Source organism: Bombus affinis, chromosome 7 (genome assembly GCF_024516045.1).
Source record: "Bombus affinis isolate iyBomAffi1 chromosome 7, iyBomAffi1.2, whole genome shotgun sequence".
In the NCBI taxonomy this organism is placed as follows: Eukaryota; Metazoa; Arthropoda; class Insecta; order Hymenoptera; family Apidae; genus Bombus; species Bombus affinis.
In genome coordinates this window covers 8,423,681-8,449,347 of record NC_066350.1, presented here as the reverse complement: position 1 = coordinate 8,449,347, position 25,667 = coordinate 8,423,681, and the positions used below count along the sequence as shown (strand labels likewise).

The following is a 25,667-nucleotide window of genomic DNA, read 5'->3' as shown; positions in this document are numbered from 1 at the left end:
AGATTTTACAAAACTAATACGAGTAAGAAACGATAACAATATCTATTGAAATGTGTTTTCATATTTATTCTTATTTCAATATTAACAATTCATAGATATGTGTCCTTTATCTTTCTTATGCTATGTAATATGTATTGTATTTTTCAATTAAATTCAAATACGTGATTTGACTATTCATATATGCATTAGTCATATAGCATGTAGTATATAGATTTCATATAACACTGGATTTTTGTATTCTTATCCAACGTTATCCAATGAGAATACGTTACACGATGGTTCTCTCTGATTGGTGCTTGCTGTTACTACGAATACAAAAATATATAGTCAGCACTGCCTTTAGCACGAAGGATTTAAGCAACAAATAAGTATGTATAAGTAGCGTATGTACATATATCGCTCCTTTACGCGTCACGTGATTGGAGACGTACTTTCCAATCAGGAAACAGGAAGTCTAGAAATTTATTAAATTGTCTATTAAATTGCTCCAAGTTTTTAATCGCCAATTAGAATAACGCAAAAGAAATCTTTTCTATCAGTTCAAATACAACGATTGTATTTTGGATATATTTTTATTTGAAACTCGTCGACGACACACGGGAGAAAAATAGGGAATATCATCGTGCGCCTGCGCCAAAAGCAACGCTGACGCAGAAGGTACGTCAGCTGTTTTGTTAGAGGTGCGTGCATCGGGAATAGTATATTGTTGATTGGAGGGGCACTTCGCAGTTTGTTGGTCTGATCATATTTCTTTGTTTATTTGATGTGCAAAATCGTACTATAATCATAGAAAACGTCCTGCCGCGAGTGAAAAACCACGACGCGTCGAGGAACAACAAAGGAAATCGTAGTAACGGCTGCACACTATCTGGTAAACCCGCTGGAAATTGATTCTGTCGAGGAGCAGTGTTCGCAAAGGCGTCCGTCCGACTGTAGTGTTCTGTGCTACCACTTCAGGAGGTTTAGGACGTTCCGCTTCCTGGAATAGACTGCAGACTTTACTTCCAGAAGAAAAATATGGCACAAACAACGAGCAGCGCTTTAAGGGCACTTGCCCTCGAATATAAAAGTCTTCAAGAGGAACCTGTCGAGGGATTCCGCGTGAAACTCGTTAACGAGGACAACATGTTTGAGTGGGAAGTAGCTATCTTCGGGCCTCCGGATACGCTTTACCAAGGAGGATACTTCAAGGTAATTATTAGAATTATTCGTAGCTTTTGTTCGCTTTGGAAATTCGGCCAAGATAAAAATTCCATTCTTTTTATCATTTTTACATGTAAACACTACAGTCGGGCATACTTTTCATTTTGTTGGTTATGTTTCTGCTTTCTCTTTCAATAGAGTTTTAAGCATATTTATCTTTTCATCAGAAAGCATTACTTTGATTGTTCCAATCGCCAAATATGGTTATAAATTTTCTATATGTAATATAAATTTTGCTTTGTTAATTTTGTAACACTTTTTTATTTCCTTTTTGTTTGGACTTCGTATGTTTAAAAATACTGTTTTTATGATAAGTCGATTTCCGTTAATTTTAACAATGTATATATTTGAAAGACATGAACATCTATCAGCGTTCCTACGTGAAGGTTGTTCGATGATGACACGATGAAACATTACGATTACCTTGACCAGAAAAGTAACAACGTGAGTGAGTAGTTTTGCCGCGACCGATCGTTGATTTCCCCAATAATAATATGCGTTGCAGTGGTTATCGCTGTTTTGCTTGTCTTTCCTATCCGCGTTACAATTCGATGAATGTTTTCATGTACAAGTCAGAAGGCGACTTTCAAGCAGCATTGAGTAATTCTGAAAATTAAAGATTACTCAATACGGTCGGATCGATTGCGTTCCACGCTCATTTTCTCTTCCTATAGTGTTTTTCCTATTGGATTTTTCCACGTGTAATGTAACCCGTGATTGATAATACACCTCGAGACACAGTATCATTGTTCTTATTAAACAAATGTTTTCCAACTACCGTTCTCGATATATGTATTATGCGGTACGCGTATGCAATATTATTTAGATTCAATTTAGAAAACTGTATTATATGGTATAGTATGCATTAATATACTGTATACAAATAATACAATCTCCAATTTCTGGTTTGTTCTTTCTCTCTTTTTTTAAATCTGCTGCTGCAAATAGTTGCACTATCATTCTGCGCTTTCAATCTAGTCTCTAGCGAGCAGAAAACGAATTCTACCGTTGCCGCACGGTTGTACGGTTTTTTGTACAGTTCGCGTCCGCTTTCTAAACCACTCTCTGCTTCGTTATGAATTTACGAACGCTTATTCACGTAACGCGAGTGTTACCTATCTTCCCACAATGTAACTGGTCGCAACGAGCACAGACCTGACAACACACCGTTATTTGCGAATCGTATCATACCGTACACGTGATCAGCATCTACGTGGGTGCCGCAAATCCTGTTCCACAAGATTCTAACCCGCGCTTTATAATCGTAACGCGCCTCTGTCGTAAACAGTATCGTTATACGTTATTATCACGGTAACACGTTCTTTGTTGCTGCCTGGTTATCGCGGTTTATCCAATATACGAACAGTGTCTGATGAAGGTATTCAGACACATATAGATAATTTTTATGAATATATAATTTGCAAAATATAAATATGTATACGAACGCTTTTGTAATTCCATTAGCAGTGTAATGAGACACGACTAGTGTGATTATATTGGGGAAATTTAGGATCAATCTTAAAATGTATATCTTGGCTCAAAAATCTTGGTGAGTTTATATTTGTTCTGATACTGAAGGAAAATTAATGAACAGCTAAAAGATATTCGACTTAGTATTTTATACGCTAAAGAAAGTATATGATGCTGATCTATGAATAACGTTATTTAGAAATTTATAATCTTTATCAAATATTAAAACATTGTTAAAAATAAATGATGTTCTAAGAATTTTGAACGGCAACGTATATATAAATTATGAGAAGTTTATTACAAACATATACTTAGTAAAAAGTTAATATAATTTGTGGCCTCAAACGTATCCTTAGTGGTAAAGGTCATTTCATTAAATATGTATTAATAAATCTTAAATATTGCAGTCTATGTTTTCTAATTTACATACTAATTTTTAATTAAATATATATTCGCAGTAAATATCTTGTAACATCCATATACATTTTCAGATTTGTTTTATACTTTACCAAGGTAATCATGCGTAATATATTCCTTAAAGATTTCTATTAGTGCCCAAATGTTTCCGCGATCCACAATATATAATATTGTAATTCGAGTGAATGTGTCATAAAGAAATCGTATAAAAGATTTATTTGAAGTATTAGTGAAATGAATGAACGTTTATTTTAAGGTATTGAACAAGCGCGGATTAACTGAGAAAATATACATATACTAGACTGAGATACGTAGTGCTACGTAGAAATTTGGCTGCACGTGGCAAGAATGTGTGCCATGTGTGTGAAATTGTTAATGCAGTCTGATCGACATGGGAAAAAGATCTAGTTGTAAGTAAATCGTTGAATTGTTTCACTTGACTGCATTATTTGAATTATTAAAATTGTATAATAGTTGCATTTATCATTATAATACTTAATAGACTATTAGTTATTTATATACAAAATACGTATTACAATATATGTAATATATAACAAAAGGAGGATGAATTTAAGGAGGATGACGTTACAACCTAATAATATGTAATATATATATAAATCAGGAAAGTTCCTGTTACAAAAATCTTGTCGACTAGTTAAAAAATTACGACACAACTCGATATTTTAACACGTTCGCAATTATTGCTTCGATGTAGCTCGAGGTATTTCACGTAGAAATGCAGCTCTCCTCGAGCTTCTCCGATCGAATCGAGCTCTTCTTGCGCTCTCGAGTTAATCGACACGGAATGTGCGTAAATACATAGCGGAGCGCAGATTCGTTCGTCGAATTAAATTCTGATCGTAGCTGAGTTCGAACAATTACGCGCAGTCGCCAATCGCCACGGACAATTCCATTTACCGAACGGAAATAATAATTCACGATTTACGTTAAACCGTCACTTCTTTTTCAAGGATTTACGGATCGACCCAGTGAAGTCGAGCCGTAACGCGTGTTGCCACGTTACATAAAACGCCATCGAGCATTGTCTTGTGTCTATCTTTGGCCGGCATCCCTTGAATCACCTGAGCGACTTTCACCCAGTCCCATTCCGACTGAGATGAACAAGCCAGATTTTTCTCCCCGAGGAAAACCGTCGTATCTCGCAAACAGGTCACCGCGAACCCCGATAAATGGGTCTTCTCGGTGTATACGTTTGTGTTGCCAGTTTTATTTTCTACTATTGGCGGCCCCACTCCCACTGATTTTGGCCCATTTAATTCTTTCACCTCAGAACAGTGAGAGACGGGCAACGTGAAACTGTTGTTAGTCAAATCGATATGCAACTCCCGCCAGCAACCTTAAACACTGTCAGAATCACTCGACGCGTCAATTCTTTCATATCGTTCGCTTAATTTTCCCGGTCTCGAGTTACAGCTCGTAAATGCGTGGCATAAGCGAAGCTTAGGAGATTCTACAGTACAAAATAAGACGAGAAACAAGAATAACAAAACTGCGTTGGAGGTTTCATTTTTGAGAAAGTTGAAGTTTGTTGAAAGTTTGGAAGCTTGTGAAGTAGACGTATTTGACTAATTCCCGATTGGAAAGCGGAGAACGATCGAGGCCCTTGCCCATTTGATTTCTGTTCAATATATTTTAACGTTTTTAAACAAAATATTGAACATTACGTAATTTGTATGAGTGTATCCGTAGTTATATCGCAAGAGAATTGTAACGAATTAAATCATGAAGTTACGTAGTAATACACATACAGACCGTTTGTTCTTTCTTCCGTTTGACGACGAAACCAAGCAAGGATTTCGACACGATGTAACGTCAGATCTCCTGTTGCCACGCATTTCCTCTTCTCACCTGCGGTACGTGTGATATGTGTTCGGTAATACTACGGATCCACAATCCTTTCTTTCTTCTATTCGAATATTATCGTCAGCTGAAAAAGTTATTGCATATTTGGCGCGATGACAACTAAAGTTTCTCGTATTGAGAAAAGACGGAACACAATGTGCTAGGAACAATATGATTGTTTATCTTCCAATTGCTAGCATAAAATTAATTAACAACATATTGAATTTTGAAACTGCTGCTCTGTAAAGAATGAAAAATGTTTCATACTAGTCTTCATATAGAATAATTGAATTTTTTAAATAAGGAACGAGTAATATTAGTTTAGCTCAGTTTAATTAATATTAATCTGCATAATTAGGAGTTCAGGAGGGAAATAGAAAACAGGCTGATATTTAATCTGAAAATTATATGGAAAGATAATTTTGGTTGACAATATGTGGAATTTTTAAAATATCCTTCCATTTAAGAGTATGATTTATTATATTTTTCATCTTATCTGCGTCCTTCGTTTATTGGAATATTATAAATTATAATATAGTTCGAGCAAAAAAAATTCCTTCGATAAACAATGTTAAGTGACCTGGTTGATCGAAGTACCTCTTCAAGGGAACACGATGCCTGTCTTCCTGATTTGGGTCACTTCTTGATCCTTCTGAATCGGCGCGAAGTTTTCAAGGAGTGATGGTAGCCATGTCGTGCAGTGCCATCTAAGGGGTGACCGTCAAGTGCTTATCGTAGAAATAGGTCGAGGAAATTTATAGGTCACGCGATACAGTCGACTCGACGGGCGGAAAAGCGACGAGTAAACGACCCTTTGAAATATCCCGACAACGGAAAATGGGCCATCTTTCAACTTGCTCTATTCCCAGATATCTTTTACGCAATCGAATTCTTATTTTCTAAACCCTTCTTATTTAACCTTTATCGTTCCAAACACTGACGTGAATCATCATTTGATTATAATCGTTGGGTTCTAGTTTGTGGATTATAATAATCATTTAAATTCAGTTATTGTCCTGCTGGAAAGTTCGGAGGTTCCTTTGTTTTTCAGATAAAATAAAATTTTTTCGTGTATTTTTCCGAGTACTGTAATTATAACTTTTATTTTTAAATATAATTAATTGCGGTTTTAATACTGTAAAAAAATAATATCGCGACATGATGCAAATTTTTGATGGGATGAAAATAATAAAAAGAAAATTAATAAAATAAATTCTAGTATTACAGTAGAATCTAATATCATAACGAGTATTGGTCCTTAAGTATTTGCTATGTTATTATGTATTATATGCATTGTAATTTCGTATCTTTAAATTTGCCATAAATATATAGAAATTTATAGTAAATTCTCTATTTAAATGATTCGCAGTAACTCTACTATTCAAATATGTATATGCATTATAATAGCTATTGATATTGCGCACATATGTTTTTTTTTTATCATTCACAATAATATCATTTAACAATAAAGTAATGTGTCCCTGTCACGTGTCAAGAGCGCTACATTATTGAAGAACTCAACACACATGCTTGTTTGTTCCGTCTGATATAATCGAACGGAGTTATCGTTTCTTCTTTACTTGTTTTTCCAATCGTATCACGTATTTTTTGTTCTCGATCGAAACGATATAAATCTCGATTTTTTTACTGTTATTTTTGCATTGTTTCAGGAAACATAAGAATGGTCGTGTAATTTCATGAATAATCGATCTCGTCCTCGATTCCGCGAATACCTTTCGTCGATGTCATGTGAGATTACTGACTGATAAGCACGATCAATGTTCCCATGTCACGTTGGAAAGTGCAACAAAATCAACGCTGCTTAGAATACTATAGCAACTATTTCCAATTCAATTACTAACTTGTAATTGTGCCTTATCTTTGTCCTTCTCTTCACTTGCAATGTCATTATGTGTACAGTGGCTTATAAAAGTATTTGGAAGCATGTAGAATTCTTTTCTAATTATGCGTTTGCGGAACATTTTGAAATTTCATTACCACTGTAATAGAATCCGACTATCATGATTACATATTGAAAATAGAGATTAAAGTGTTGCAGATTTATGTAGCCTTATCCAAGATCATATACGACATATAGAAGGTTCTCGGAATCTCGCGCTATCGTCTGTGAATTGATTCGTTAAGTCTCCTTATAATGCGGTACTGTGCACAAGTACGTATCATTATATGAATTGGAGTGTAGGAAGAAACTCTCGGCTTGAAAACTCCAAAATTAAAAACACAAACGATCCTACGTCGTTGAAAATCGTCAAAGAGTTGTTAAAATTATCATTACCCTGATATAAGCGCGATTTTGAATACGAAATATCGCGATCCTGACTTGAAATTCGAACCTCTGGGTAATTAGTTAAATACACGATCCAGCATGATAGAAATTATTCTACCGCGGAAATGTAAACAAACGCTCGATGGAAAGTAACTTAATTCTAGGACGCGCTATCCCGGAGGACGAGGTGGATATTTGGGCCATGACCAGGTTGCGATCAATATAGCGTCCCGTCGGCAAACCATCGACGAAAGTCCTCCAACAAAGTCGGGGACGACCCTTATGTACACCCTGTGTGCGAAATGGATTCATTCTATACCAATGCAAGTGCGTGGAACGCGCCGTAAAAGGGAAGAACGCGTCCCTTCTCTCAGCCATGTTTCACTGCGATACACGGATGATCATCGATTTGCTGATACCTTGTCGTTATTCCATCGGTTATTATCGAAACAAAGCTACGTATTCATTACGCGTCCATTATCAACGATATCGCCTTTGTCCCACGGGTTTTTGTCTTTCCAGGAAATGATCACAATTCGCTATTTGCCATTAAAACAAACAGATGCTAATAGATTCGCTTCCGTGACATTTCAGCGAATAGTTACAAGTCGACAAGAGTATCCCTTCGATACGTATGTTGAGGTGGCCGTGAGTGAGTTATAGTTGTTGGGCCTGGTCCGCTGTAATTGTCACTGGAGGCTATAGATGTCGCTGCCCGGGGTACTGCTGATTTTCCTCCGTTTTTGGTGCGTGGGAGTAAAATAGGACTCCGGTCGCCGGGATTCGAACCCGGGTTCCGAACGTTCGCAACCTAAGACGTTAACCACTGCGTTGCCGTCGTCCGACACTAGTTAGTGTCGAGTGGTGGTATTTGGCTTGTCGAGTGTCGCCACACGTAGAACAAATCGAATTTTATAGAGCCCTCGGTTCTTGGGTGTTTTCCGGGTAAATTCATCCCTCGCGCGATTACGTTTCCCTCGAGCTTGAACCACATCAGCGTATCGCCTATCGTTCGTTCAATTTTTTCTGGACGCGTCGAGCAATTCGCAAATGACTTGTAAATAATTTTCGGAACCCTGAACAAGGGCCTTTGTGATAATTTACATAAACGATTATCGATCCGTTGTAACGTAGCATCGTCTTAACGCGCGTCCTGCGCTCCTGTTTTCTTTCTGTTCCAGGCACACATGAAGTTCCCGCCCGATTATCCGTACAGTCCACCCAGCATTCGGTTTATGACGAAAGTTTGGCACCCGAACGTATACGAGGTGAGTAAATAGAGGAATTATCGATCCTTCGCGTGCTTCTTTTCATCCCCTTCCGTATGGCTCGGCTGTTTTTTCCCTCGTTCTCTCCCTTCTCTCGGTTGAATCTTTCTCCCGCAGTCAACCATCCCCTTTCGTTTTCTCCGATTTCCTCTTTGTCCCTTAGCCTGCATGTTGTAGCTTTCGCGTCGTTGCTCGAAGGATTCGCGAAATTTGCAATCAGAAGTGTAGAGTCGTATCGCTGAAAAATCCAGCGCCTGCAAGTACTCGATATTTTCAGTCTTCGAATATCGAGCGGTCGTAATTTCGACAGCCGACTCTACTATCGTCACAGGCAAGATCGCTCGTCTTGTAATAGAACATTTTTTTCTCCTTCAATTCGCGATCGTCGATATCGAATCTCGCTTTTATAATTGCAACTCTTCCTGAAAAACTACGTTTCGTACTACCGAGAGCTGAAAATTGCCATCGATCGAAGATACCTTATCAACTTGGAGCGCATCTGTGACGGGTTCTTCGTGTGACCCTTCAGCGACTAGCAAAGAGTCAACGACCGTCCAAAGCTCGTTGGACATCCGTATCCAGTCACTTGTTGGAAGGGATGGGACTAGGCGAACACGCCGCGGCTAACGGGAATAAACGCACGTAAATCTCACGCGTCCAGTAACATGCATTAATTATACAATGGTCGATAGTTGCACCAAGTCAGATCATCACGATGCCATATACGTGCACAATATGAAGATTAGTACATTTGAATTTTATTTTTAGAAACGACCGAACGTACAGATGAAAGCTGACTGATTTTACTTACGATAACTGTGGGCCTTTGATAGATAGCTATCTAAGATAAGTGAGAAACGGTGACGTGGAATAAGAAGCTCTATCGTTATTCGGCCAATTTTTTTTACGATGAAAGTTTCGTCCCGTTACATCGTGCGAATAATATCGCCGACAGTTGCGCTTTCGCATACGCTATTTTCCATGCAATGAACACTTTTCATACGTTACGTATTTCCATGCTCTAGCGCAGAGGCCAATGCACTTCCACATACCATCAACTCGAACGGCTCTTGCTTTCTTCCATTCTTATATTCTTTTTTTTTTTTTGCTATTCTTTTTTCCTTTTCCTTCGCAAGATTAATCCTCCGCAAAAACGTGACAACGAAGAAGGATATAAGTAATTTGTTTAATGAGTATATAATGGAGTGGCCCGAGTGAACACGAGGATTGTCTGTCACCTCGGTGAACTCTGTAACCAGTGCTCGACGATTATCAGTCAATCGAAGCATCTGCACGTCTCGTCTGTCTTTTTTCTTCTTTTTCTTCTTTTTCTTTTTTCACCGACACTCAACGTGTCTCGCCTTTGTTTCTCCGACGAGATAGACCGCTCGTCGCCGATGTAAAAAGGGGGAAGAGTACCCTCGTTACATCGCACGATTACATTATGGATGTCACACACGATTTGAGTACTGCCGTCCTTAGTTAGAATCTCGTATCTACCATTTTGAAACGCTCGAGGAAACCGAAATTTTATGATTTTTTATCATCTTTGCTTCTTTTTCGATCAATTAAAAATATTTAATTGTAACATTTGATTAGTTTATATAATTGTCATACATAAGTATACAAGCGATACAAGTATAAGGACTAACATATAATTACTAGAATTTATTACTTCTCGGTAACTCTTGCGAATAATTTCAATAAATTTTTTATACGCATCACGTCTCAATCTTGCATAGATGCAACCTTATAATCGATTAATCGTTCCTTTGATAATTGAAATCTAGGTTAATTATCACGTTTCATAGAAGAGACCAGAGGGTGTATACATTTTCGGATCCGTTTGAAATTTTATCGGTATAATCAATTCAGACTTCGCTACAGGACTTGGTTACTTAACACGTTGAATACGGATGACTCCATACTCCATGGTGGTTTCACGGTTCATCGTGGCCGCTCCTGGAGGCGAGCGTTGACGTCAAGCGTTTCACGCGTTAAGAAAAAGGCATTCGATCACACTGAACACTCGTGAGGTCGGCTCAACATGTAAACGAAATTTCAAAATGTTTCGTATAATATATAGTCGTGAAAAGTTTCTACAAATGTTCGATTTCGTGAGCCACTGCGAAAACTGAAAACTGCCAGATAAGAGATTTTAAGTAAAAGGGAGGGCAGACCAGCGGAACTTAGTGAATCCTACGTAACCATGGCACGTTCAATGACGACCGAATGACTTTCCACGAAACCTCTTTGTTCGCGTGAGTCACGTGCAAGAGAGATTTCTTGCTCCGCGGGGGATCTTACGAGTTCGCTCTAAACACGAGACACTGCCAGACAATAATAGTCGTCTCGCTTGAATTTTTCCTCGGCTACGACCGGCGATATGCTATTGTTCTCTCGAAACTGTTTGTCGAATGACAAGTTACGACTTCTTCGCTGGAATCTAAATAATACCATTTCTCTCGAAAAACAAAGAGAATACGGATCTATTGCTTTCTTTTTGAATTTTTCACCGGTAGATAAAAAGGTAACGAAGGTAACAAAAGAGATCAGTGCTACGTGGATCTTTTCCATACATAGTCTAGTTATCGAAGGCCTTCAATGAATCTATTCGCGTCATCATCCTTCGTTCTTCTCGTGCAACATATAGATATACATATAAATCTGAAGTACCTATTAAAAACGCAACAATAGCATATTTTTCTATTTATTGTATACATATACTATTACATGTGTTTACCATTTAAATATAATCTGACTGCTTGTACCGACACCTAAAGTCTCTATATGTTTAGAAGACCCGTCAAATTTTGCCAAGTAACAAAATAGTTCTGTAAGCTTCGACGATTACAAGTACCAGTTTCGTTAGTTTGCACCTTAGTTTTTAAAAACCAATACTAATCGCGTCACGATCATATGCAGCTATGATGTATAATGTATATGCTACGTACATGTTGTTAAAAATAAGCAGACACCCGGCTTTCGTGCGACAGCGTGCACTTCGTTTATTTCTGTGCCACTTTGTATCGAATGCACCTCGTTATCAACCGAAGCGCTTCAATATTCCGTGACATGACGACTGATGCGGCGCATCTCTTCACAAGCACGGCTTGACCCTGGTACACCCACTTCTTCCTCGAGCAGTGGAAGTCAGATACGCCGTTCGAAGAACGGCGTTGAGGTGGAATCATTACAAAATCCGTAGGCTCGTTTGCCCTCGGCGCGGAGAGGTCGTCGCCTTAAGATTCGACGAACCGTAAAACGTCTGACCGGCTGTACGTGCACCAGCATACAGAGCACGAGAGAGAATGAGAGAGAAGAGATTCACGCTCGCTCTCATGTTGCTCCCTGTCCGCGCTTACGCCAGCTACTTCTCCGTCTATCTGGCTCTCCGCCTTTGTAGATGAGAAGAGAGATGCGTGTATACGTGTGTCGCAGGTTTACTCGACTGTGTCGGCGGTTGGTATATCGACAGAAATTACGCGTGTATAGGTGCTGCCGTTTACGAGCGACTCTAAGGCCGTAAGGTGGAAACGCTCTGGGATAAGGTCGCGCTTAGGACTTCGATCTACTATTTAACCCCTTAACGCCTCAATTTTCAACTAATGGCACACGAGTTTTTAAAATACGCAATGCCTGACTTATGTTTTGACATATATCATAGAAGATACGTTTCTAAGTAACACACGCTTTGAATTTCACGGCAGTCTTTTTTGGTTCTTGAGACAGGCGATTTTGAAATATTATAAAAATAATCTTCTTAGAAAAGAAAATTTAGTCTCTACTATTTCAACCTTGACATATATTTTCGAGATTTTCGCTATGAAGTAAACGTGCTCGAGGCAAAGGGTGCCGCGCCCCTTCCCGAAAAAGATTTTAACCTAATCTAAGCCAAGCTCGATTTCGACATCTAAAACGAGATTTTATTCTAAAAGCATACTGGCTAATAAACAGTTACAAGTAACTACAAAGAAATGTAAACATTTATTTTACATTTAAATTTGCTTAATATTCCGTTACTGTCAATAAACCGGGTTTAACGTTTAGTTTCGTTACGAGTTTCGAAATAAGTATGGTTTACAAAATCTCATGTCTCAAGAATCAAAAGAGACCGGCGCAAGATTCAAAGCGTATGCTGCTTAGAGACTCACTCTCTAAAATATATGTCAAAAGAAAAATGATCCGTACTATGCGAGTTTCTGTGAATTTTTGCCCGGAATTATTTCGTCGCTATACAATAATATACTTTTTTGTAATTTTTATTTAATTCTAATTTAATTTGTCAGAAATATGTCGACGAAGATATTAGTTACAGAAATATACAAATACATTTAATGTTATTTAATATATGCGAATATCTTCGAAAAGTAACTTACTGGATACGAATCAGTTGAGATAAAATATCGCGAATGTTGCAAACAGTTCGCAACAGTTAACGGAACAAGAATCTCGCGCAGCTTCGTCCAAACACCACGAAAATCAGCTACTTGTTAAAGAAGTTTGCTCTTGTGCTTGTATCATTGTAATTGTTCGTTTAAAAAATAGTCAGTCGTCACGCGGAGAACTTACGAGGGTCGTTTAATTCGAGATAATTCTTCTGGAAGCTTAATCGGTATACACAAGCTTTTGTACTTTACTCATACATGTTTGTGAACATAAGTGTATCTTATCTTCACATTTCTTATATATTTCTTATCTTCTTTCTTCTCGATTAATATTTATTCGAGTACGTAAGTAGAGAAATGGAACGGAGAAATATCTCGAAAACGCGGACCAGTCGAGTTAAATGGCACGAACGCCTACGTGTTCTGTCAAGATATTTAGAAGCGTTGATCGTCTGTGAGGTTTCCTGTTTGGATCGGTCAACAGAGTTTCTCCTCCGCATCTACATGTCTCGCTGTGATTCACCGTCATCGGAAGCGCGAAAGTGGTTCAGTCACCTCGTCAAAAATAATTCCACTGTTCGTCGCATTTTAGATTAAATTGAACATCGTATATCGCAGATATCGCGCGTAATTTCTTAGATTATACCGCTATTAAAATAGAGCGGTAACATTGGCAATGATCGAGTTGTATTTTCGATTTCCGTGATCGATTTGAACCAAAATAAAGGTAAACCTAATTTCACGCGATTTGCGAGAATGTAGAAGAACTATGGGCCTCCGCATAGTTCTCGTGATAGTTCCGATCGTGGGGTCTATTTTCGAGGCTGACCAGTGCTCAGCAAGGTTCTCACCTCGTTCGATGAGATACTCTTCGCTTCTCTGCCTCTTTCTTCTTCTCCTGCCAACATCGCTAATTTTAAAAATTTACTCTTTCGGTATTTTGCTCGCACGAAATGCTCGACGACAACGGCGACGTGGTCACTCTTAAAAACGTCGCAATATTCCAAGTATTTTTTCCCTATCAAAGTCACATTATCTTATCTCACGTACTGCCCGACATATGTATTATTCTATATTGTTATACACAGATATTTGGATACTTGCAAATTATTGTAAATGCATAGAATATACATTAAAAGGAAATTCTTTAGTATAATGTTGGCCTTTAACCTTAGTCAAGCATACTCAATTAATAAATATTTATGAATAATTAATATTGCTTAATATAAATAAAAAAACGATAATTAAAAGTAGATAAATATTAATCGATCGAACACATGTGACTTCAAGTATGTTTAACTTATTCTATATATATTACGTTGCTTTAATCATTTAAAGTAGCTACTAGACCCTGAAATAACAAATTATGAAGTTGGACGAATGTTAATTAATCTGATGAGATTTTCGATAAAAAGAAGTAAAGAGCTATATCTTTAATAGTAGTGAATGTGTTAAGTGTGTTTACTCAATGTCGAAGCCTTAATGCCTTAAAATATACGTGTCTCCAGCCACGTTCTAAAAGCTTATATAAATTTAATGAATTGTTAACTATTCAATACAGTTAAACAGAAAACTTGGGTAACGCGCATATATTCCTCGTTTCAGATTGAATTTAACACTGCATTTCGCCTTTGTTATGACAAGAAGCGAAGAATTAATCGTTAGAGAAACGTTTCTCTATCACAGCTTTCAGAATAAAATAAAAAAATTAACCGTTTGATCGAATTGCACAACGTGTCTAATTAATTAATATATAACACGTACAGTAGCTAACGTATTAACTGCACGCGACTAATTAGTAAAAAATAAATGGCAATAGACATTCATCGAAACAGCTCGATACAAATGGCTCTCTGGTACTTGGATCGCATACTAACAAGAGTCGACGAAAAAGAGGCGTCCGCGTTTATTATATCTAAATTCGCGCTGTATAATTAAATCAGGTATTTTCGGGCAACGCGCATCAAAAACGAGACTTTATTTTCGCTTCGTAGAAGCGTATAAGCGTCAAACCAGTACAACGTACGAACAGGGGCCGGTTCAGAGATAAAAGTTTGTCGTGTGTTCGAACTATAATCCGACAAGAAATCTCGCGACCTGTTGCACGCCGTTGAAAATGAAGCGCATCCGTCCTGACGTATCGCTGCTCTATTTTCCTTTCAACTGGATTTCTCCAGGTTCTTGCCAGCCACGGACTTCCATCCGTGACGCACTCTAAGAAAAATTTATTCCGCGAACACGATCAAAAAAGATCAGTTTGCAAAAAAGATCGTTCCTTCTAGTTGACATATTTCTTCCGACGTCTGGATTTGTATTTCTGCAAAATGTTGATCAAAGTTGCAGCTCGCCATCGTTCGAAGATATCTGAACGTTTGCTCATACTTGACGCAAACTACATTTTAATTAGGCGGACGTAGATAAATCAGGCTACAGTGATTTTATTCGTTGTAATTACGAGACTGTGACTTTTTACGCAAATAAAAAAAGAAATAGGGAAATGAATCATAAATAGCGATTTGTTTCACTCGTTTGCGTCGTTTGATCTTCATTTCACGTCGGAAATTTTATATTCCCACAAGTGCATGAACATCTGCAGTCCGGCAGTTATCATAGCTACGTATGATCACGATATTACGTGGATATTAATGTTAAATTGATTTTTAAAAGCCAATATGCAACGATAAAACCAATGTTTGTAAATTTAAAATCTTAGAGAACCATTTTGTTAATTGACAAATCTTTTATCTTTAAATTGAATTAGATTAAGGGAAAATATTCTTTCTAAATAAAGACCAATGACTCTTAATAATTGACGAAATTGAAATACCACAGGCATGTGCACTAAACGATTAACAAATCAGTTCGGATCATCTTACTAGCTGCGTAAATGATATCGAAAGACATTTTCTAGATGCAGTAGTGGCCGCGAATTTTCGGGAATCAGAGAAGACCGAGAACCAGAAAGGCGTATTCTCTCTCTCTCTCTCTCTCTCTCTCTCTCTTTCTCTCTTCCTCTGTGCTGGCCATTCGCCAACGGCACTGCGGCATGCCATGCTTTTGTCCACAAAGAGCGTGCTTACCACACGAATATATCTTCTTGCATCCTTCTACCTCGTTCCCGTTCGAATAGTCGTGCTCGATGGAAAGTAGGGAAAGGAAAAAAAAAAGAAATATTCAAGCCCTTATCTGCGTGACGGTGGATCTTGAGCTGACAGCGTGCAACTTCAACGCGAATCGGAAGATTTTGCAAGCTCCGATTTCCGTGAAAGTCGAACGACCTACTTCCATCTTTTCGCGCTCGTAAAATCCGCAACTCGATAGCATGTAAATTTTCCTCTGCAATCTATTTTTACACTCTTTCTGTTACCTATCTTCTTATCTTTGCGCGTAAAAGAATCGCTGTCTATTGTAACGTAAACGATCGTGTTCTCTGTGGCGCGGTTTTACACAGTAAACAATGACGCCACGATGCGGAAAACAGACGACAGTGAAAGTTTAATCGCGAGAAGGCGGTTCTCTTTCTAAGAACCTGGAGGAGATGGTTAATCCGTGATCGATCCGATACCTCGAAAGTTTTACTGTTTTGTGGAATCGTTCGATTTATTTCATAAACATTCACCGTGTTAAAAAAGTGTTTTCCAACATTTATTAAACCGTGATCCTTTATAAAAAAGGACATTATAAAAATGTTCAAGCATGTTCCTCCATATATTGTATTTTTCCTTTATTTAAATGTTACTGATATTACATAATCTTGAAAACCTTCACGGTTTTTCTTTGACACGGTTTATGTTTGACTTTAACGTTAGTAACTACTACCAGAACTAATAATCGCTAGTAATTTATTAAACCGACAGATTTTTTTTTACTACTCGTTTTACTGATCATCTAAAATCATCGAATCGTCTGAATCATACTGGTAGTAAAAATTACGATTTCAACTTGACGAAGATATTTTGTATCTGCAATGACGTTTACTTTTAATTCTAAATATAGTTCTACTGATATAAAGTGAGAATTAGTTTCGATTAATGCGAGTTTCGTAGAATATTTGAATGGTTTAAGTAGTTCTCAAGAAAATTCAAAGGAAACAGATTAAATCATTGTTTCTACAATTACCAGAAACGTATCTGATTCTTCTGACGAAACTAATCGTCTTCCTGAGACCAAAATGTGATTACGTATATATATCTACTTTATTATTATCGTAACACTTTAATTATAATCGTTTAAATATAACACACATATATATGTATACATAAAAAATAGATAGTTTTAACGTTCCAAGTACTATGCATAATCGAAAGCCAAAAAATTTGTAATTTCAAGCAACGATCAAGTATATACAAATATTTATATTACGTCGAAATGAATTTATTTGAAATGAAAACGTATTTCTACTTTAAAGAAATGCCCACGTCCAAGTCCACGCATTGCGCGATTTTTGCAATCGTTAACCATAAATATTTCAACAAACTAGAGCAAAAAGCATATACCAAGGAATTAACTAGGTGACCTCGACAAGTTTAAATAGTAATCGATATTTTATAAAAATTTACTTTATCGATTAAGCCATAATCACTCGTAAAGAAAAATAAGTAGATACTAAAAATCCTCAACTGAAACTTTCTGCAACTTTCTAGGAAACACTTCGCGAACTCTTTAAGAGTCACAAGTTACTCACAAGTTAGGAATCTACGGACGAATTGTACGAAAAGCGTAGAAAATACGCGCGAACTTACACGTACTCGAATCTCGCGCAGGCACTTAATTGGCAAGAGCGCGAGAATGCCACGCTGTTGACTCCGATATATGTAGCCATTTCTTATGCCGATCGATCAGGTTTAAACGCTTCAGTGAACCGGGACGAGAGTTGCACAAAGCATAGGACGCTTGAAGTCGCCCGTGTAAATGCTAATCGAGATTACCAAGTAGATTAGTAGACGTTTCGACTGACTGGATGCGGAAGTGGTCGGCTGGCAACGGCTGACAGACGAGAAACTGCACACGACTTCCTCTCAATGGCCACGTTATTTCACCTATTGTTACGACTGTACGTAACCTATCGATTAAATCTAATTAACTGTCACGTTTCCGTGGCCATTACGCTTTTCATTAGCAGATAAATTCATCCTGTATATATGTATAACACGTAAATCAGATTTGCATACAATCATATCCGCTTCTGCTTGAATCGGTGAACCACCTCGATCGAAAGAGCGACGAGCGTAGAGCGTGGAGTCGTTGTTGCTCAACTTTCGAGAGCAAACATCTCTTTGCGTCAGAAAATTTGCATCCAATATTCCGCGGAAGCGTAGTTGGCGAACGGTGAGTTTGACGAAAGACGCGTACAATCACGATTCTTTGAAATCAAATCGTTCCTGCGACGACAAGTTTCTCGAAACGAATCAAGTATATCGCACTTTGGAAATCTACGATAATATAGTTGCTTACGAAAATATTCGAACGCTTGTAGAAATATATTGCAAATATATCGTGTGTTTTATATTATGTTTTATATTATAAAGCATTTTCTAGTTTTATTAGCTAGTATGACGAACCTTTTCATCTCTGCAAAATGATATACAAAAACATATATAAAATATCCAAAGCACCTGATTTGTTATAATATTGAAATAGGTAAAACAAGTATAAAAAGCGCGTGATAACGTGATAAGTCCTTTTTTTTTTTTTTTAAGTTTCTTGTTAAATCCATAAATATCAATTTCTTGAAGATAGCTGAGAAATTCTTAAGATCTCACGAACAATTAATAAAGTGTGATTTATTGAAATATTCAACAAGATGCAAAAATATATATTTTGATCCTTACAACCAAATAAGAGAGCAGTTTTCGTGAACATGTAATTAGTTACTTATTTTTTAAATCGCTTATCATGTTTTTTCGCCTTCTTCGTATCTGCTCAGATACCATATTTTTACGTTCGTTCGTAAAAATATGACTTTGCATAAATATCAACAATCTTTATTCACAAATATTGTTGGAACCCTATAAAGTGAACTTCATGTATTTTGCTGAATTCCGATTTAAAAATACATATTGAAGTTGATCTCGACACTAATCATTTGGCACCATCAAATCTTTTCATCAATTAACCGATTCCATGGGAAACGGTTTCATCCAATGGAGACCATTTCCTTCCTGTGTTTAACTGATATATTACGAGAACCTCGGTTTATGAATTCGTTCTGGTCGTCTGGTTTTCTTACACGATCAAGGGAAAAAGGAACAGCAAGAAGTTTCTGCAATCAGAGGCGTCGCATGTTTGCGCGCGTTTCAAAGAGGAAACGCGTATATGTTCGTGGTTGGAGCTCCGAATATGGCGCGTAAAGGAGACTGAGCAAGGATTTTCAGGTTCGCGAAAGACGCTACGAGGTTTTATCCTTCGACCCGGACGAGGCTTGTTTCCCCTATGGGCAATGCGCCTTCAGGGACGATTAACGCGGAACTCGCCTCCTTTCCCCTTCTACAATCAAATAATTCTCTTGCCAAAGTCGATCTATGTCCTTGAAAATTTGTTTCCCAGATCTGGATGTGTATGCGTTAACCATTGAAAGTAATGGAATATCTTTATTGCTTGAAGAACGTTCTCCGTTATTAGTACTTTTCTATCTGAATATGAAAGGAGCATCTAGGTAATTAGATTTTGTTCATATTCTGCAGAATGGAGATCTATGCATATCAATCTTGCATCCACCAGTAGATGATCCACAAAGTGGAGAACTGCCATGCGAGAGGTGGAATCCGACACAGAATGTCAGGTGAGCATCACAAGTAGGAATAGCCGATCCAAAGCTGAATGTTAAATACTCTTGGCATATGTTGAAACACATACCTTGCATCTTGCTGTTGATTACTGTAAATGTAAAGAAGTAACGCGGAGAAACGACAAATGAACTCTCGTTTTGAAATAGGACGATCCTGCTGTCCGTGATTTCGCTTCTGAACGAGCCCAATACATATAGCCCTGCCAACGTGGATGCCTCGGTGATGTATAGGCGCTGGCGTGACTCCAAGGGTAAAGACAAAGAGTATGAAAATATCATAAGGTACAATAATATTGATTTATTCCGCATCCTACAGATTTTTCCATTTATCCTGCACGTAATACTTCCCTTTTATCTCTTCGCGCTACCTTATCACATAGAATACTGATCAAACACATACGTGAAAGTGTAATATGAAATTATCGCGACGTAAAGCCTCGTAAATTTAAAATGCTGCAAGTTAGAGAATGAGGAAAACGCTCGTGTTATTATTCTCTTTGGAGAAAAGATACGAAGGTCAGGCAAAGCAACGCACGTATATCCAAGAAGTGGTTGGTTGATTACAGAAAACAAGCACAAGCAGCAAAGATGGAAGCTGAGAAAGAGGGGATCGTCGTACCAGTAACGTTGGAAGATTACTGCATCAAGACTCATGCGAGGCCAGCTGAACAACAGCTAGACATGACGGATTTCTATGATGATGAGTACGAGCTGGACGACGACGATGATGATGAGCAAATGAGCGCCAGTGACTACGAAGACGGTGACGACAGTGGCAACGGAGAGTCGTGATCCATTTTCTCAAACTATTAAAAAAAAAACTCGAAAACGCTAATTATTATCAGTTCTGTATAGATTAATAAATTAACGGGCTTCTAAACCGGATGCTCTCTCTTTTCAAACGTGCCACCTTAAATTCAAGTACGCGTTTAAAAAAGAACTTAACTCGTCGTTAGGTATTTAAGTAGACTCGTATTTTAGGACGATGTCGATAATATCACATTATTATTCGTCACAATATCTTAGACGAGATCGGCATAAAATTTGTTGATTTATTATTTATCATTATATTATTTTTGTTAATCGTGATCAAAAGATTAAATAGTTTTACAATGTGCTTTAGTTTCGATTCAACTAATAAAAATGTTTATAAACCTGTTATAACGCCGTGAACACAAGATGTAACAAGATTTTATTAGAATATACACATTTGGAAACTCTTGAAAAAGGAAATAATTCTATGTATGCTAAATTGTTGAGAATGCCGTGTTTATAAGCTCTTTAACTTAAGCAATATACGGTATGAAAATAAGTACTTTGTTAGAAGCACTGTGCTTGTTGTGTTGTGGTTGGCACGTCGATCTTTTAACTAGGTAAAAAGTAAAAAGGACCAATTGATTTACCTTATGGTGATCAGCGTTCGATAAAATTAATCATAAATGAGAAGTACAATGATTGGGCTGGCTCAAATCTTCTTTATCCATGTGTTGTATTTGAAATTATCAGTGGGTATATCAATTGATCCTGCATTTTAAATCTTCGATAAAAATTTACATTGAATAAAGTGAAATTCCTCTGTTCCGTATGATTATTTATGCTATAAAGCCAAAAGTTGGTAAGAAATTCGGATGTGTGAGAAAAGAAGAAAACTGCCAAAAAAGACCTGTTAAACATTCTTCGTAGTCGTAAATTTTATTTAAAACATGTATACTGTTGGAGAAAAGTTTCTTAACTGTTCCTTTTTTCGATTCAACCAACTAATTCAAATCATTTTTCTCCTTTTATACACACAGATTTATATAAGTTTAAATATTACGTTAGACATTTATATTTCTTGTTTATAATGGAGCTACGAGAATTGTCTTTTGCGAAATAGTGTAACGTTTTAGGGCAGGTCTCTGGACAGCTTGTTTATTCATGATTTCTAAACATAGAACCTAATTTTTTCTATGAACCATATATCTTAAGTTTCGATGATTTTTCATTAATATAATTAAATTCCTTTGAGAAAAGTACTGAAGTACGTCTATGAACTTCTACGTGCATTGCGCTACATCCACAAAGTTAGTTTAGCTTATAACAATTATTAAGATCTCTTGATGTTAAGTATTATCTTTCACACGGGGACGAAGCTTTGTAGGTGAAGTTAATTAAACATAAGCTTACTACTTAAGTGAAAGGAATACCAGATACAGCTAACCTACTCTGTGGTAGTGTATCTGTGCTCGTACGACTGAAATTGTAAATAGTACATGAAACCCAATCTTAAAGACATGAAATGTGTAAATGGTACTTCTATCTTCGTTCTCCATTAGCCATTTTATTAAAAGACCAAAATTAAGTGTTGAAAAATGTTAAACGGTAAAATAAAAGCAAAAGAATATTTAAATTTCAATATTGTCTAAAGGAAACATATACTCAGCGCTTGTAGTGATATAGCAAACAAAAAGTAAATATTCCCTAGTTCCTTGACATACCTATAACATATTTACATAAAGGTAAAACCTTTTTCATTTCTGTCTCTCTCATGTTGTCCCTAACTACTAAATAATAGATGAAGCAACTGTGTAAGGACACTGACATAACACTAATAATTTATATACTATATAATTCTTTCCTCCTTTTTTTGTACATACCAATAAAATCTCTTCGTACAATTTAATAAAACTAGCGCAACAATATTAACGCACTTTGTTAATAGTTTAAGCTAAATATTATTATAATTTTTCATTTCGTACTTGTATCGATCGTTATAATTAACATACTGAGAAAAAAACACTTTATTTTTTAGGTAAGTAAATATGCTTTTATTTAAAAATCGTTCATCCAACAAGAATAATTTTTAAATTGATCATCATTACTCATCTCATTATAAAATGTAGAAATCATGAACATGTAACTTAACTAATTCACACTTTTATTCACAGATTCACACACATTCTTCATTTCGTACTTATATCGACCGATATGATTAATATACCGACAAAAAAAACACTTTATCTTTTAGGTAAGTAAATATGCTTTTATTTAAAAATCGTTCGACCAACAAGAATAATTTTTAAATTGATCATCATTTCCCATCTCATTATAAAATGCAGAATTCATGAATATGTAACTTAATTAACTTACACATTCGACGTTTACAATTTCTTTTTTAGGAATACCTACTAATATATGGTTTTTAGGTGTACACGTGTTCGGTATGAATTTCGAAAGATACACTCTATAGCCAAATTGTTCGGCCAATAACTTTCTATCAGTATCGATAATGGCCATGCACTCGTATCCCTGATTTGTTTTAACATTTTTCTCATCATGTGTTTGGTCTGCAGCATGACTAAGAATTATATAACTTTCCTGATCTATTTCATCCTTAAAAATGTTACTCCTTGGGTATGTTAAATGATGACAATTATGTAATGATCCATAACAACACGGACAACACACAAAAATAGCTTTTTCTTTGATGCATTGTTGTATGACTAAATCGGTTGCAACTCCACACGCATGCAACGACATGCCAATATCGAAGTGTCCTTTAAAATAGTCTAAATTACATTGATAAAACTTTATATTCGTTAATTTTAACTTGTTCACTCTTTCCTTGGCTCTGTTCAACGATTTTTCTTTATTCTCTAATAATATAACGGTACAATATGGCAGAAAATACGCGACTAAGATACCCAAATGACCGCTACCAGAACAAAAGTCCACTATTACATCTCCCGTTTTTGCCAATTTCATCACCGGCTTACACATATTTTGTAATTGTTCGTGTTTCCTTTTTAAGCGCGCAAGTGGTAAGGCACCACCTTCTGGGGTAGCGTCATACGGTACCGAAGACCAATCAAGATTCAATTCTGCACCAAATGGTTCCAAATCGAGTTTGGTTTGTATGTTTAAGGTTTTGAACAATTGCAACGAGTACTCTACATCTTCTTGTCTCGTATAAACGCGACTTTTCGGTTTATATCTTTTCGGATCACTTTTATACAGACTTTGATTTGGTACATCAGGAAACGTGTAATTGGATTTAGTCATATCTTGACTCTTCAATACTGGCAAACACTCGAGGCAGTCGAGTATAATTTGATCTTCGATCATTCTTTTATACCATTTTACGGTTAACGGAAGAAGCTGCATTGTAGTTTCGCTCGAAAATACACTCAATAAAATATGAGTGCAAACAAATATAATTATATCCGCTAGAGTCACGTACGAACCTTCAGCATATGTATGTTCTGGCGTTCCATCTTGTGAAATTACGTTCTCGTCAAAATATTTTTTCGACCTGGTATATTTATACAGATTGTGCAGCCTAGCTGGCTGCGACATGTGATATTCAAATCTGGCCATGTTGGAAGGTAACTTGCTTTGCTTTACATCACCCAAGTGTAGAAATTTTACAGTCAGTACCAAATCTACCTCGCAAAATTTCGTCCAAACGCTTGATTCTGAACAAGCAGTTAAACAGGATTCTTTGAACCCTAATAGCTTTCGACAGTAATGTGTTGGACATTCTGCCGTGGTTTCTTTGATTATTTCGCGCAGAATCGCGCAAAGCCCTGCGATGCAACTAGTTTTATTTATAACGATAATTGGCAATTCACATGACAGTGCCGGATATGGAATTTTATTCATATCCATAACTTCGTAAACAAAAGTGGAAATATTTATAGTATATACTCGTTCAAGAGGTTTTTGTTCACTTGGTACAAGCTTGATATTAATTTTAGAATTGCAATATTTTACAGTAAATAATGTTATTATTGTTTCTATTGGAACTAGACATAATTCTGTCAAAGAATATACTTCCAAATAAACTTCGTTCATTTTTTTAAACTTCCTGATATATCATAAAAGCACAAATAAAAGAAATAAAAGATGTTATTTATTATACTATGCACTAGCCCTCAATTGCCTGGCTACTTTTCTTATTATTCTTTGCCTCAGGACATTTTCTCTCCAATAAACACTGATACAGGAAGTTAATGCCAAAAGAAACATAACTGTCTCAAACTTCCAAAATGCCCTTTCCTCTAACCAAGCTACCCTGTCACAACTGAATTACATATATGTATTATATTTACTACAATATTTGTGCAATTCTTCATAAAACTATGTATAAAAAAACTAGCAAGAGTACAGAAAATTAATTACCTTCTTGTTATAGTCTCTCCGCTTTTACATTTCAGAACTTCTTTGTATCTGGCGTAAACACATACGTCAATGCTTTTACTTGCTATTTCAAAAGCAGAACATGGATGACATTCTGATGTTACTTCATATTCATCTCCAGAAATACATCTTGTATTATTTTCAAAATTTTCTAAATAAAGTTTGTTGGGATTTTCTGTCCAATGGCTTTCAACAATTAATACCAGTATTGTTAATCTAGAATAAAAAATATAATGTTATTAATACGTTTATAATAACCATACTAACGGCATGTTAATATTCACAGCAATAGACAAAGAACTATAGAACAAAACTAACCCTCCTAATAGTGTTATACCAATTAACATTCTCTTTTTTGTGCATAACTCGATCATTTCGAGATACACTGTATCATGAATTTCGGCTTTCTCGGTCAGCTTACGTGACTCATGTGAGAAGTAAATAAAATTTTTAGAGAAACTTTCGTAAATAAAGCCAAAACCATTGGCTAAAGATAGGATGATATCACATTAAAAAGAACTTCGTGTATCAAAGTATGAAATACCGGCCTGTCAAAAAAACAGATTGTGTCTTACGCCCTCTGCAATTTCCTACGGCGAATATAAGAATCATCACAGGCGACTCGTTAGTAATTATATCGGTAAAACAGCAAGATGTCGGTATATTATCACTAACAACTTTTGTATCTATCACTGCTGCGGTATGCGAACATGAGTTCTATTGTCGCCCCTGACTTCAGTAGCCACCAAAGAGGAAGTTGTACCTGTAGTTATAGATCAAAAGATGAGTAGCTTGATCGTCGACGA

General features: G+C 36.6%; 3 protein-coding genes and 1 long non-coding RNA gene across 5 annotated transcripts; 2 read left to right on the top strand and 2 right to left on the bottom strand.

Moving 5' to 3' along the window:
* The first annotated feature begins 649 nt into the window (after positions 1 to 649).
* Positions 650 to 22,078, top strand: LOC126918910 (ubiquitin-conjugating enzyme E2 R2). Of its 2 annotated transcripts, XM_050727470.1 has the most exons (5): positions 655 to 1,191; positions 8,422 to 8,508; positions 19,580 to 19,677; positions 19,831 to 19,965; positions 20,250 to 22,078. In XM_050727470.1, the coding sequence occupies exons 1-5, from the start codon at positions 1,018 to 1,020 to the stop codon at positions 20,473 to 20,475; spliced, it is 720 nt and encodes a 239-aa protein (XP_050583427.1). In that variant the 5' UTR covers positions 655 to 1,017; the 3' UTR covers positions 20,476 to 22,078. The 2 variants fall into 2 exon arrangements, with proteins under 2 accessions (XP_050583428.1, XP_050583427.1); XM_050727471.1 differs by lacking the exon at positions 8,422 to 8,508 and having other exon boundaries at positions 650 to 1,191.
* On the top strand, positions 1,198 to 7,398 carry LOC126918928 (uncharacterized). Its single transcript, XR_007711469.1, has 3 exons — positions 1,198 to 2,752; positions 3,347 to 3,500; positions 6,624 to 7,398. It is a non-coding gene; the product is annotated as an uncharacterized LOC126918928 (long non-coding RNA).
* On the bottom strand, positions 20,382 to 24,516 carry LOC126918893 (glutathione S-transferase C-terminal domain-containing protein homolog). Its single transcript, XM_050727436.1, has one exon. It carries the CDS (start codon positions 24,514 to 24,516, stop codon positions 22,804 to 22,806), a length of 1,713 nt encoding a protein of 570 aa, XP_050583393.1. The 3' UTR covers positions 20,382 to 22,803.
* On the bottom strand, positions 24,422 to 25,432 carry LOC126918919 (protein JTB). Its single transcript, XM_050727503.1, has 3 exons — positions 25,180 to 25,432; positions 24,844 to 25,077; positions 24,422 to 24,745 (listed from the first exon to the last, which is right to left on the bottom strand). Exons 1-3 carry the CDS (start codon positions 25,233 to 25,235, stop codon positions 24,583 to 24,585), a joined length of 453 nt encoding a protein of 150 aa, XP_050583460.1. The 5' UTR covers positions 25,236 to 25,432; the 3' UTR covers positions 24,422 to 24,582.
* Between the last annotated feature and the right edge of the window lie 235 nt (positions 25,433 to 25,667).